A 14,224-nucleotide genomic window follows, 5' to 3' on the forward strand; every position below is an offset into this window, starting at 1 on the left:
CTTTTAATGGCTTGTTTGCTAGGTTGACATATCCTGTCTTACTTTTGGACCATGTCTATATAATATAATGTATTACACATTATCAATAAAAATATTAAGAATGAATTGATTGCAGGTGTTTAGTGTTAAATGTTGATTAATACAAATAAATAGATAAATGTAATTTTAAAGTCATTCAACTTATTTAAAGTAAACCATGAATCAGTATTTCTATTTATTGTTCTTTCTGGATTTTTGTTTCACTTCTCTCTTCCTCTTACATTTATTATATCTTACCACATCATCAAATCTCTATAGCATCATTTGTTTTTCCATGCTGTTTTTCTATATCTTGTTTGAGTACTTGAATATGAATACTGTGTTCGTGCACACAGACTGTGGCCATGAGGTCATCAGGGGCTTTCAAGGCTGAATAAGACTATGAATATGGGTGAGGAAATTAAGCCATTATGAATAATAATAGTCTATTGGCTCCAGCAATATACCCTGATGCAGGGGAACCAGAGAAAAATCAGGCTTCTTCTGTAACTGCAATAGCATACAGTTCTTTATGTTTACCAACTCATTCAGAGGGAGTTTGTCTTCATTTGTACATTTTGTCAACGTTTAACATTTGCCTAGGTTTAGAATAAAAATTTATACAGATTTTTCTCTCTTTAGTTAATCAGCTTTTTGTTTGAACAGATAAGGTATCATTTTGTAGATTACCAAGGGTCAGCTTCCATCAACTGACAGACTGCTGTATCCATCTGTTTTATGTATATACAGTAATTCATTAAAAAAGATTTAATAATTTTGTCTTTCTAAACAAAAAAATAACAAATGAAGTAGTTTCGTTTTATAATATTAGGCTATTAATATTTGAAAAAATTGTTGTCTGCCCAATAAAAGTCAGAACAATATATTCAGCATGTAGGAAACAATTTTCATGTCATATGACAAGAAAATCATGAAACAGGAAATTATATCACAGAGAGGAAATACACTCGCCAACCACCTTATTAGGTACACCTGTACACCTACATATTCATGCGATTATCTAACCAGCCAATCGTGTAGCAGCAGTGTAATGTATAAAATAATGCAGATACGGGTCAGGAGCTTCAGTTAATGTTCACATCAACCATCAAAATGGGGAAAAATGTGATCTCAGTGATTTCGACCTTAGCATGATTGTTGGTGCCAGACAGGCTGGTTTGAGTATTTCTGTAACTGCTGATCTCCAGAGATTTTCCACACACAACAGTCTCTAGAATTGACTCAGAATGGTGCCAAAAAACATCCACTGTGTGGCAGTTCTGTGGATGAAAACGCCTTGTTGATGAGAGAGGTCAACAGAATGGTTTGAGCTGAAAGAAAGGCTATGGTAACTCTATACAATTGTAGAGAGCAGAATAGCAACTCAGAATGCACAACACGTCAAACCTTGTGGTGGATGGGCTACAACTGCAGAAGACCACATCGGGCACTTTATTAGAACCATAGTGTTCCTAATAAAGTGCTAAGTGAGTGTACAGTACATCAATAACCATGTCATTGTGCTACTACATGGCAATAAACTGCAAAAGTCATAAAAAACATAAATAAAATCACAAAATGTTTTGCTCTCTGTTAACACCTGTATTTAGCGCTTGTGATTGGAACACCCGAAACGCATCTTAATACCTTGTGTAAACTCTGTCTTTTTGTTCTTTGTTCTGTGTGTTTCTGTGTGTGTAGTTATCGAGCTATAGTTTGGGGACAGATATGTAGCCAGAAGTGAGCTTAATCAGACAAAACCTCCCTTTGGGGACATTTTGGGATGTCCTTATTTGGAAAAAGTCCATACATAAATGTAAAGTTTTTTTTAAATTCTAATAATGCAAAAGGCTTTCTGTTAGGGTTAGGTTTAGGCTGTGGGTTAGGGTTAGTTTATGTAAATCACAGTACAGTAGTTAGTGTGATACTGTATAAAAACAATAGAAGTATATGGTATGTTCCATTCCCATTTCCGACAATGTGCACAGATGAGGATTATCTGCATGTCAAGAAAATCTGGGAAAAGAAAACATTTTTATTAAAAAACAAAACAAAAAAATTTAAATGGTCGAAAATATTGTTGAAAGGTGAAATTTGCCAGAATTTCATTATGTTGGGCTTGTAAATATCTAAAAAGTTTAAATGTTCTAAATATATATATATATATAAAAAAAAGAATAAACACTGTCCCAATGCTCCTGTCATTACCATTACTCAAAGCCTTTAAGAGAAAAGTTCTTCCAGAATAGTTCCTATTGGGTTCTGATGGAAATAAGAAGTGACTTGGGAGCACATCTTTGCCAGGGCAATAGAGTAATTTGAAGATCAGAAATGCCAATAACTTTGTTTTTTACATCATCGGAGAGTAGCTTAATTAGATGTCATTACCTAACTGCTCAGTATTTGAGAATTTTAACTCATAAACAACCAATTTCTTTTTAGAAATTCCAAGTTAACTGACTGCAAGTCCAACTTCTTCAAAAAGAAATGTCATTACCATCACACATCATTACCATTATACACAATATCAAAGGAATCAATTACACTTTAGAAATCTACCTGAATATTTATAAAGGTCATGACCATATTTTTTATTCCAAAACATGCTATTGTATAGCCTACCCTATATGAAATACAGAACGGGTTGAAGAAGTTTCATATTTGAAGATTTTGATTAGTCAAAAATGCCCTAATTGAAGAATCACTCTTATGCATGAACAAGAAAATAATAATGTGGTGTCTCTGTATTAGGTTCCCACACCAGAGATCCGAGCTCACAGTTTATACTTTGATCTATCAGCGTATGGTATTGACACTCCGAAAGAACCACGCAGCTCCACCCAGACTGCAGCAAAACCAGGATTCCATCTGAAGATATATGGAACATTCCGGAACCGCTACATGGCTCTGGCCTGCACTTCAGGTGCAGATTCCAAAATGATGCATTTCCTGCGCCACACAGCCAACTCTTCTGTAAGACACTCATTTCACACGCATCTGTTCAACTCATGATCTTAATCCAATTGTCACTTCCAAGCCCATTTTAATTTCTTTCCCTTCATGGAAAACAGAAACATTCATTGTATAGAAAAAAGTTTAATGGAGGTGAATGGCGACTTCTTCTACATTCCACGTTTAGAGAAATAAGTTTTTAGTAAAGTTTTAGTTCACTTAAGTCTTAAGTAAAGTAGTCTGATTACAATTTTAGAGAAGTAATTAGGAGAATTCTAGTGGTTTACTTTTCTGAGTAACTTCTGCTTTACGTTGGGTATAAAAAATGTTAACGCACACCTAGCCATTGATTATAACTTATATGTAGGAAAACCTTATATTCAATATGTCATATTCAATTAACATTGAGCTTTTATTGGATAAAGTAGAAAAAGAAATGGAAAAGTAAGACTGGTGGATGACTGTATCAGGTACTGGACTGTAGTTTTTACAACACTTGCTCTGTTTTTGCTTTACATTTTGGCAAGTTAGAATAATTTGGGTTATAGAAAAGGAAACAAAGAAGCAATAAAGAGTTAAAGTAAAAGTAGCACTTTAAATGAATATTCCCTTTGTTAATAGTTTGTAGATGACTATTAAGTCATTCACATTGCATTATAAATCATTTATATGCAGTTCTAGCAACATGCATGAAAAGGGCAACTTTCATCCAATACTTGCCAAATAGAGAGCATTTTAATTTGCATGTTATAAATGCTTATTAAATACACTTATTTAAGCATCAAATGTCATAATTCATGATTTTTGTTACAATGCAGCAATAGACTACTATTGTGATATTAAAAGGAAGGATTATGTCATTTTGCTGCTGTGCTGTACAGTACAACTTGAGTCAACTCGACTCTGCTCACTTTTTGGGGGTTTTCCACTGTGGATAGAACCTGGAACCTACACTTTTTTAGTACCACCTTGGTCGAGGTTCCAAGCGAGCCGAGCCAGTACTAAATGTGACGTCAAAATCCTGCAGATCACTGATTGGTCAAGGAGAATCGTTACTACCAGCATCATTGGATTTCTGACACGCGGCATCAACCCGCTAGTTTTAAATTTAGCAACAGTGATACCGGCATAATTTGTTCACGTGACTTTCGAATTGTGAAAAAAGTCATGGCTGTTCACAAAACCACGCCATGGTCAATAAACGAGGTGCAGATGGTCTGCTCATTAGCGATCTGCGAAACGAAAAAGTCTCTCAGGAAGTGTCTCAGCTGTTGGACGCACACGGCTACCACTGGACCTACCAACAGTGTAGGAAAAAGTAATAAAACTTAAGTGACTACAGAACCATCAAGGAAAAGTGGAAGTGGTTCGACCAAATGGACGCTATCTAAACTGGCAAGCAATGGGAGGGAGAGTCCCCTGGACTCCACGATGGAGGATGGTACATTTAGTTATGTTAACTCTAGATTCTGCTTGAAAGCTTCACGTTATTTAGTTGACCAGCTACAGGAAGCTTGCTTCTAAAACAATCAGGCCAATTTAACTGTTACACTTGTGTAAAATCACCATGTAACAACCGCTTTATGCAGCACAATGAGCTAGTAGCTAACAGCTAGCGGTTGTGTTATTGTTTTGGTCAGTTTGTGTAATGTTTATGATGAAGTCACAGCGGTAGAGGCAGCACATCTATGACGATCAACCTATAATCCCACCCACGTTGATGTGGTACTAAACTGCATTGGAAATGCAAGCTCCGAAAAGTAAAGCGAGTCGAGTTGAGGCGAGTCGTACCTGTAACGTGCAGTGGAAAAGTGCCATAATGGTCTTGAAAAGACCCCTGTGAGGATGTGGGGTGGAGGACAGATGAATCTCTTGATCATGTATGGTTCTTTAAATTCTATTATGACAGACAATTTTACTGACATGAATATACCTTAAATTGTGCAGCTTGTTGAGGGAAGATGTGCTATTACTTTTATAAACGATCAGACTTACCATTGGTGGATGATACATTTAGTAAAAAAGCCCATAGTCTTACATTGTAGGAGGGACCTCTGTCATATATAGGGATCAAAATATCATAGAGATATGGGGTGGGCTCTTTTGACTTACGCCAGTAATAGTCAACCAGAAACTTCTAGCAAGCAATGTGCTAAAAATAAATAAATAAAAAAAACACCCTACCAGGGGCCTGGGTAGCTCAACGAGTATTGATGCTGACTATCACCTCTGGAGTCGCAAGTTTGAATCCAGGGCGTGCTGAGTAACTCCAGCCAGGTCTCCTAAGCAACCAAATTGGCCTGGTTGCTAGGCAGGGTAGAGTCACATGGGATAACCTCCTTGTTGTCGCAATTAGTGGTTCTCGCTGTCAATGGTGCATGTGTTAAGTTGTGCGTGGATTGCAGAGAGTAGCATGAGCCTCCACATACTGCGAGTCTCTGCGGTGTCATGCAAGAACTACTTCGATTTTTTTTCCCCCAGAACATATAAAGTTTAGTTTATGGAATGTTGTGTTTATACATGTAGTTTACTGTGACTTTTCCTTCGATTTTCTCAGATCATGAAGAACATCTTCCATCAGTCCTTCAACGCATATAAGACAGACATTGAGTCACGTCTGAGTGAACTCACCCTACATCACATGCAGTGCAGTCGGAAGCTGTTTGAGATCATGCTGTCATACAGACGAGTTAATGCTGCTTACATTGAAGGAGATAATGTTGCAGTGACTGTGGAAGGAGAAGCTGCAAGAGTGCTCAACTTTGACACTGGTGAGTTGGGAAAACCTTTGTCCTCATCCACATACTTCTAGGCTGAACACTTTTTTAAAAACTCTTTAAAAAAAAAAAATTAATTGGATTTAGAACTATTACATGTTAGTTGGACACAATGAATACAAGTGGAGTGATACAAACAGTAAAAGTTGATAATGAAAAACTAATTGCTGACGAATGGTCTTTTCACATTACATGCGAGGCGATTGATTATACGCCTTTAAAATAGTTGGTGCTAATCAACAAGCAATTGTACCCTGGTACGGTAGGTGGCACAAAGCACCTTTCAGCTGGTTTGCCTTCTGCCCACCACAGATGAGAAGAAGAACTTGACAAGTAACAATGAAATAAAAAAACCAAAGACATTAAGCAAGGGAGGTCTCTAGTGAGCCGATTGAAAAAGGAAAACAAATTTATCTACTAGCTGCAGCTATACATTTGCTCAAAACCTTGCATGTTACAAATTCAATGTGAAGACATATAAACACCCCAAGAGTCTATATAATGCACACAATAAAGCAAAATCCTAACCAACAAAACCCATCTTTAGTTTGACCCATTATTAGATACTTTACCGTTACTGATAACGACTGTTAACGATAGCACAGCTATAATGATTACATAATTTTGTGAAGAAAACACCACATTTTTGGTATATAAAGGCGCACAATAGTATTAATATTATTAATATTTGGTGAAGAAAAACACTTAAGCACTTATCCATAGAGTTGTTTATTAAAAAGTGATACAAAAGGCAAATATGCCGCAATAATTTTTTTTTTTTTATAAAAAAGCAGCAATATTTATTATATTAAAGGTATCAAAGAACATTTGATTTTACATGTTTAAGAGAACCCATATGAGATTTCATAATTTTTTTTTAAGAAATTTGATGCAAATGAAATACACATTCTCACTGCTGGTTCAGGATTTCTTCCTTGAGTTTCTTTAGTGTTTAATTTTGGTGGTCAAAACAGCTTTCTGTGCTTTAGCGCCACCAGTTATGCTGGTTTTGGAAACTGCAGCAGCTCCTGATCCAAAGCTCATATTTTATTGGTCAGGGCATTTCATCACGTTTGGTGTGCAAAGGCCTTAATGTGTCCCAGTGCTAATGGTCTGAACTATCAGCACTCTTGGAACGGCTCTCGTTCAATCAGATTCGAAGACCAGAACTAACTGTTGTACAAAAAAGCAATATCACATGTGCAAGCGAGCTGTTATGGCCATATCGGCATTATGGCGCAGGATAAAACAGCAAGATTGTGAGTGTGATATTGCTTTTATACAACAGTAAAATGAACAAGTAAACAAATAAGTAAGGAAAAACCAAAAAGCATCCCATAACTCTCGTGTTTGGAACTTCTTTACACAATGGACAAGGATCTGCCATTGCTAGTTTTAAAAATGCATCCAAACCTCTGTTACTAATTCGAAAGGATTACTTTAAAACTAACAACGACAGCTTGGGCTGTTTGTAACAAGACAGAGAGAGAGAGAGAGAGAGACTCAGCATTTGTGATTACCTGTGTCTGTCACAGTGATGAACAGTAATGTTGTGTTCCACTTCAAATTTTGATGCCCTTCCCTTGCTGACTTCCCTCCGGGGAAGTACATGGATGTATGTCATTGCTTATGCAAGTGCTGGTGGAACACGTGCCATGGGATTAAATGGAACAGCCTAATCCCTTGATCACTTGGAAGCTGCAATGAAGCCTGTTGTCGCTCTTGCAATAAGGCTGATCAATTTAAAGCTGTAACCAATGTTCCCTTTCATAATACACTAGATTTGTGTGGGTGTAGGTTAAGTGCGTTCTGCTGCGATGTCACAATCGAGTTGCATTTTGGGAGATGGAACTGACTGATGCATACATATGAGTAGGCTCGCTCCCTCTGTCAAAATCGAGGGGTTCAGGCTCTGTCAGCAGAAACTTCCCTCGCCCACTTCACAGTGTGAAACTGACTTCCAAAATGGCGGCTAGGATTCCCCCCAAGTGCTTAGGGAAGTTAGTGAGTTAACAGTGAAGTGGAATGCAGCCCTGGTCTCCTTCCAACTTGCAAACTTACAACGTTTCCCAGTCGTAAGTATGACTTGAGGGGGCGTTTATGTGTATCTTCCAAGTAAACTTGTATGATAAATCCGATAGCACATCGCCATCTTTTGGAGTAAATGTGTAATTTCACAGTATTGAATAAAAATCTCTCTTATTACTCTGGTTTAGAATGTAACAAACAGTAAAGCATCTGTTATGACTCCTTTATCAGCACTCTTAGAACGTCTCTCGTCCAATCAGATTTGAGGACCGGAACTATCTATTGTTATACATTATACAAATGTTGATTTCATTTTATAGGTAGGAGGTAATATTTTCTAAATCTAATTGAGAAGCTTATGAATTTATTAAATTAAAGTGTTTGAATAAAAGGATGACACAGTAATAATTTTTTTAAGTTCAAAAAACAAAATCTTCGTAAACTTAAAAAATGCCACCACTCAGACCATATGAACTTGTATTTTGTATTCTCTATAGCCTACTATTTGTCAGTAAGCCATTATATAATATGCTTTTGTTGATTATGTGATAGGTTGTGGTGTGAACTTTGGCATGAGAGGACTGGAGTCGCTCGGATTGTTCATTTACAGAACTGCTACGGCACTGGACCAAAACGATGTGTTTGAGGCGCTCTCTGCCAAAATCCAGCACTCCAGACACGTGGCAGAGACTTTCAAGCAAACCGGACTGGCCTCTGCAATGTTTGAATGACACTGTGCACATTTGTGTTTGAGTGAGCAGTATCTGTGCATGTATGCTTTGTGATACATCATTAAGAACTTGCAGAATGTAATGCTTACAAACTGTGATCTGAAATTTGTATTTATCTGATATTTTTTTTAACATTGTGTGTGATTACTTTTATAAGCGAATGTTGTTTTCAATTTGGAGTACGCGTATTTGTATTTAATTTGTGAAGTTTATTACATTTATTCATTTGGCAGACACTTTTATCCGAAGTGACTTACAAAAGAGGAAAACACAAGCAAATCATTTTAAGGAGACAGTGGTATAAAAGTGCCATACTACAAAGTTTCACTAGCATCAGAATAGTATTCTAAACAAGTGCAAATTATTATTATTTTTTTGTTAGTGACTAGTTAAGTGCTCTCGGAAAAGATGTGTTTTAATTCATTTTTTGAAGACAGAGAGTGAGTCTGCCTCATGGATAGAGTTGGGGAGTCATTCCACCAACGAGGTATGATCAAACTGAAAGTCCGAGAACATTTTTTGGTGCCTCTGTGTTGGTACAACAAGGCAATGTTCCTTAGCTGAATGCAGGCTTATAGTGGGTATTATTTTAGGTATGTTGGAGCAGACCCAGTGATTTAGTGTATTAGTGTAATGTGATGGTTAAAATATGTTCATGGAACATTTGTGTGTATCTTATTTTTTAATTACAACTGTCAGAATTAACTCTTGCGATTAATGAAAAAAAAAAAAGAAAAGCTTAACACGTTTATTTTTCTTAATCGCGATTTACTCATTTACCGTTAATACAACATAAACGCAATATTGGGCAGAGCGGAACCTTTGTAATGTGTCTGCGCGGCGTCATTAAACTGACTGACACACACACACACAACAAACAAATAAACAACCGCCATTCACCACTAAGTGGCGGTGACGTCACCACGACGCTTGTGCCAGGCTATGTGCACGTTTAGGCCACGTGAAGTGTCGAACGGGACACGGGACAGATCCAACCGGTGACACAGGTCGAATGACTGAGATGACTGGCTGATGCACCACCTGTGCCCCCTGCTGTGACAACTTGCAGTGCTTTAGCCACCCTGCGCTCTGCTCGTTGTTGTGAGCGTCGCTCCTCTGCCCTCCGTTGTTGTTGGAGGGCGACTGCCTCCAACTGGCCAGCAGCATCCTTCACAAGCCTCCTCCAAAGAGGCTGATCTTGACACTGCTGGTACCAATCATCGGCAAGTCCACCCAGCTTCAAATCCCCCTGTACCACATCACTCCATCTCTTCTCCAGCCAGTGCTGCGCCTGCTTAGCCCCCTCTATCCGGCCGAACAAAAACTGTTTAGGCATGAGGTGGCCGGGCATGCGGGCTACATGACCCAGCCAACGCAACCTTGCCTGCCGGAGGAGCTCACCGATGGGACTTTGTCCACATCTTTCAAAGACTTGTGAGCTCCTCACATAATCCAGTCTGGTTAAACCCAGGATGGATCTTAGGCAGGCCAGCCTAAATGTTTCGAGCCGGCGATGATGTTCCATTAGGGGGGTCCAAGTTTCGCAAGCATAGAGAAGGGAGGGAATGACCGTGGCCGAGAATACTTGAAGCTTTGTGCGGAGCGACAAATCGGGTAGCTTCCACACAGCGTTACGCAACCGATGAAAAGATAATGCTGCTCGACTGATTCAGAGTGAGACCTCTGCTGTCAAACCGGAGCTGGTCATAAGCACACTTCATGGAAAACACTCCACTCTCTCCACAACTGCCCCATCACCAATTGGGAGCTGTGGGGGTGTAGTGTCCGGTGGTACATAATACCCAGGAAGGTGCTTAGTTTTGGTTGGGCTGATGGTAAGGTCCCATCTCTTAGTGGCAAGCTCCAGGTTCATCAGCAGCACCTCCAACTCCTCCTCTGAGTGAGCAGCAATCACCAGATCATCAGCATACATAATGTGGTTGACCAATAGGGAGCCATCCCTTGACCGCACCCGGGCATCGATCAACCTCCCATTATATCTGTACCAGATGGAAATTCCTCCAGTACAGCCATCGAAGGCTTCATGAACCACATGGTCGAAATAGATAATAAATAATGTGGGGGCCAGAGGACATCCCTGTCACACTCCAAGGTGAACAGGGAATGGCTCCGACTCCCGACCACGTAGTTTTACCCGGGCCCGCTCGCCATCATGAAGGTCCTTAATGATCGCGAGCTGTGGGTCTGGGACTCCGAAAGCACGAAGAACAACCCAGAGCCCAGGCCTACTGATGGTATCATAGGCCTTGACCAGGTCAATAAAGCAGAGATGTAGGTCTTGCTGGAATTCCCAACACCTCTGCTGTAGCAGACGGACAGAGAATATGGCATCTGTGCAAGACCGCCCCTTCCTGAAACCACACTGGGGCTCCGCAAGTCTCTCCTCAGCGTGCCTGGCAAGGCGATGTTGAATAATCCTTGCCAGGACCTTTCCCGGCACACTGATGAGTGAGATGCCCCTATAGTTATTGCAATCTGAGCGGTACCCCTTTTTAAAGAGAGGGACCACCAGGGCATCCTTCCAATCCTGCGGAACCCACCCAGTGGTCCAGACTGTTGTTATGATGTCATGTAGGGCAATCTGTGCACAAACACCAACCTCCTTCAGCATTTCACTGGGGAGATCATCTCTGCCCAGTGCCTTTCCTGGCCTCAGGCTTTGGATCGCCTTCAGTACTTCCTCCAAAGATGGCACCTCAGCCAGCCACCCACAGGGAGCGAGTTCTTCTTTCAATATTTGTGGCACCGCAGCCCCAGCAGTGTCATCCCCACTTTGTCCCACAACGTTTTCCAGTCTCAGGGAATTCCCCTCCCCCAGGACCTCACAGAAATGCTCAGCAAATCTGTAAACCTGTTTCTGGGGGTCGGAGATTGGATCACCGTTCTTTCCCCTAATGATGGTAATAGGTGTGGTGCTGCAAGTAACTTTTTTGATAGAATAAAGAGCGATTTGTGATCGTGGGCCACCGAGGCAGACTCCATCTCCTCAGCAACCCGCGACCACCAACCATCCTTGCAGCGCCTCACGGCTCTCCGAACCTCCGAGCGAAGGCTCCTCATTCTCTGACGTGGGATGCTGTAGACGATGAGAGTGGGCCTGTCGCTTTTTCTCAGCCAGCCTGAACACCTCCTCTGTCAGCCAGGATCTCTGAGGAGGTCTGGACCGTGTGCTCAAAACTGCCATTGCAGTTACATGAGCCACAGCCCTAAACCTCGCTCATTTCCCCTCGACATCCAGAGGAGTGGGGGACGATGCCAACCCCAGCTGCAAGCGATGCTGAAATTCTCGCTTGCAACTTTCATCAGCTAGCCTAGACCAGGCCACTATGGATTTGAAAGGGGTCCTGGGTTTACACCCACCACCGGAGTGGAAGAATGGCAGGCGCATCTTACAGATGACAAGTCGATGGTCAGATCAGCTCCACGGTAGGTCCTGGTGTCAAGGACATGGGCCCGCATCCGCTGTTCCGTCACTATGTAGTCCAGCAGATGTTCTTGCTTGGACCCAACGTGCATCCATGATGTTGTGTGGATGCGCCGATGCTGGAACAGTGTGTTGGTAATTACAAGCCCATGGGCTGCACAAAAATCTAGCAGCCTCCTGCCGTTGTTATTTAGCTGATCAGGCCCATGTCTTCCAATCACTCCAGACCAGGTGCTAGCATCCTGACCAACTCGGGCATTGAAATCACCCAACATGATGATTCTATCCCGAGGGCCACTTTAGCCAACACCTGTGACAGGAGGTCATAAAAGGCATCTGACTTATCGGTCTTTCCCACTTCCCTCCACGGATGTTCGTCTTCGGGGGGGGGCATAAATAACCACGACCACCACTCCTCGCCTCTGGTTGATGGGAAGGCGAACCCAAAGTAACCTGGGGCTCACAGCTTCCCACACCTCACCGCCACGCTCCCACGCTGCCTTTATTCTCTTGTTCAGAAGAAGAGCCACTCCCTGTTGTTTGGCAGTTGCCTGCTCTGAGTAGAGGACAGTCCACCCCTCATAGTGGCAAGAGCCAGATCCGGTCCACCGGACCTCCTGAACACCACAGAGATCCAGGCGGTAACTGTCCAGCTCCTGACAGAGGAGTGGCAGCCTCTCCTCCGCTGTGAGTGTTCGGACATTCCACGTGGCCATCCGTAGTGGCTTTTTGTTGTTTTTGGAGGAGCCCCGAGGGTGAGGATTCAGTCTCCTGGCTCTGCCTGATGGAGTTTGGCCAGGAGACGTCATAGACGCCTGTCCCCCCAGGGCCTCTGGCACTAGCTTAATTTTAGATTTTCGTGGTTTAGTGGTAATCAGTTGAAGGTATAGGGGTTACCAACCCCTCGCACCCGTCCAGAGCCCCCATTTGGCCGCTGTAAAGCACCATGACAGAAAGGGGAGGGAACAGTCTTTATTTTCATGTTCAAGTTCTTTGTTTTCGGAAAGAACGGGAAACATGGACGACGCCAGTTTCATTCATATTTTTGAAGAACATTTATTTTGACAGCATAATACATTAATCAGTTAGTTTGCTGACGATTATGGACTTTTGGCCAAATACAAGCTTTTTTCATGGTGTAAAAATTTACTAAATGCATCATGGTCGCTGATATACATAAATGAATGTATAGACCAAAAACTGCAAGTGTTAACAATTAGCTGTATTTAGAAAGATATATAAAACCTGCCATTGACTACAGAAGCTATACTCTCCTCCGCCATGTTAAAGGTTTATGACTCCTCCCATCTCGGAAACTCAGGTATCAAAATTATCTACGAGATTCCCATTTGTAATTATGGTTTGAGTCGTTGTTCATGTGCATCTTCCGAGTTGGAAACTCGTATTTAGGATAATTCTGATAGCAAGTGAAAGCAGCATTAATGCTACTTGATGTACAAAACAAGCCCAGATGGGACTTGCGATAGAAATAAAGCATTATAAACACCAATGTGGAAGGCTTTGTTTGTATAAAGTTAATAAAGCATTATATTGTTACATTTTGTTTTCTACCCTAATATGGAAATAAATGCATTTTGACAGGAAAAGTGTATATATAGTGTCAAATTTCAGCATTTTCAAAATCTCGATTAATTGCGATAAATGTTAATCGACTTACAGTACTATTTTTAATTGAGCACAGCCCTTTTGAGCACCGCCCACCTCAATCGATGCTTTTATAGTCCTAAAGTACTTTATGGGTGATAATACAAACTTCAACACCATAATTATATAAACAACAAATTTGCCTTAATTTCAGTTCAGACCTCACTATCATTGTGCAACATGCTACATAACATTTACGCAAATTGCACCAAGTGCCAGCTTCACTTGTTAAAGTTTGATACTGTACGATGGAGGATATTCTTTTACACTTAGTGAAGTGCTGAACAGTGTCTCTCATAGATATTCAGTGCCTTTGATTATGAAGACATCTGCTGATGCTCACATGCTTTGTAATTATACATAAAAAAATCTTTTATTCGATTTGGTACAATTTTCAGAAGTGGTACATTTTCAAAACTCTTAGTACTACAATCACGACAAATCATCAAAAATTCTGTTTTATTTTTTAAACATTTCAGCATATGTTTCAGTTGACTAGGTACAAAACACAAAATCCCAAAGTAGTGTTTTCACAACACTAAATTAGTGTTTCATATATACAGTACACTGATCAGCCAAACATTATGACCACCTGCCTAATATGCTGT

At 40.8% G+C, this 14,224-nt stretch overlaps 2 protein-coding genes across 3 annotated transcripts in view; both read left to right on the forward strand.

Moving 5' to 3' along the window:
- Nucleotides 1-11,756, forward strand: part of si:dkey-234i14.6 (uncharacterized) — a 29,125-nt gene extending 17,369 nt beyond the window's left edge. Inside the window, exons 3-5 of one of the 2 annotated variants that reach the window (XM_052119790.1) lie at nt 2,770-2,991; nt 5,528-5,741; nt 8,328-11,756. In XM_052119790.1, coding sequence (XP_051975750.1) covers nt 2,770-2,991; nt 5,528-5,741; nt 8,328-8,506 — 615 coding nt within the window. In that variant the 3' untranslated portion in view covers nt 8,507-11,756. The remainder of the gene's footprint in view (nt 1-2,769; nt 2,992-5,527; nt 5,742-8,327) is intronic. The other variant, XM_052119791.1, reaches the window with a different exon arrangement.
- Nucleotides 1-14,224, forward strand: part of si:dkey-234i14.3 (fibulin-7-like) — a 180,502-nt gene that overhangs the window by 126,100 nt on the left and 40,178 nt on the right. The gene's annotated exons all lie outside the window — the stretch shown is intronic.

The sequence above is a fragment of the Xyrauchen texanus genome, chromosome 46 (genome assembly GCF_025860055.1).
Source record: "Xyrauchen texanus isolate HMW12.3.18 chromosome 46, RBS_HiC_50CHRs, whole genome shotgun sequence".
In the NCBI taxonomy this organism is placed as follows: domain Eukaryota; kingdom Metazoa; phylum Chordata; class Actinopteri; order Cypriniformes; family Catostomidae; genus Xyrauchen; species Xyrauchen texanus.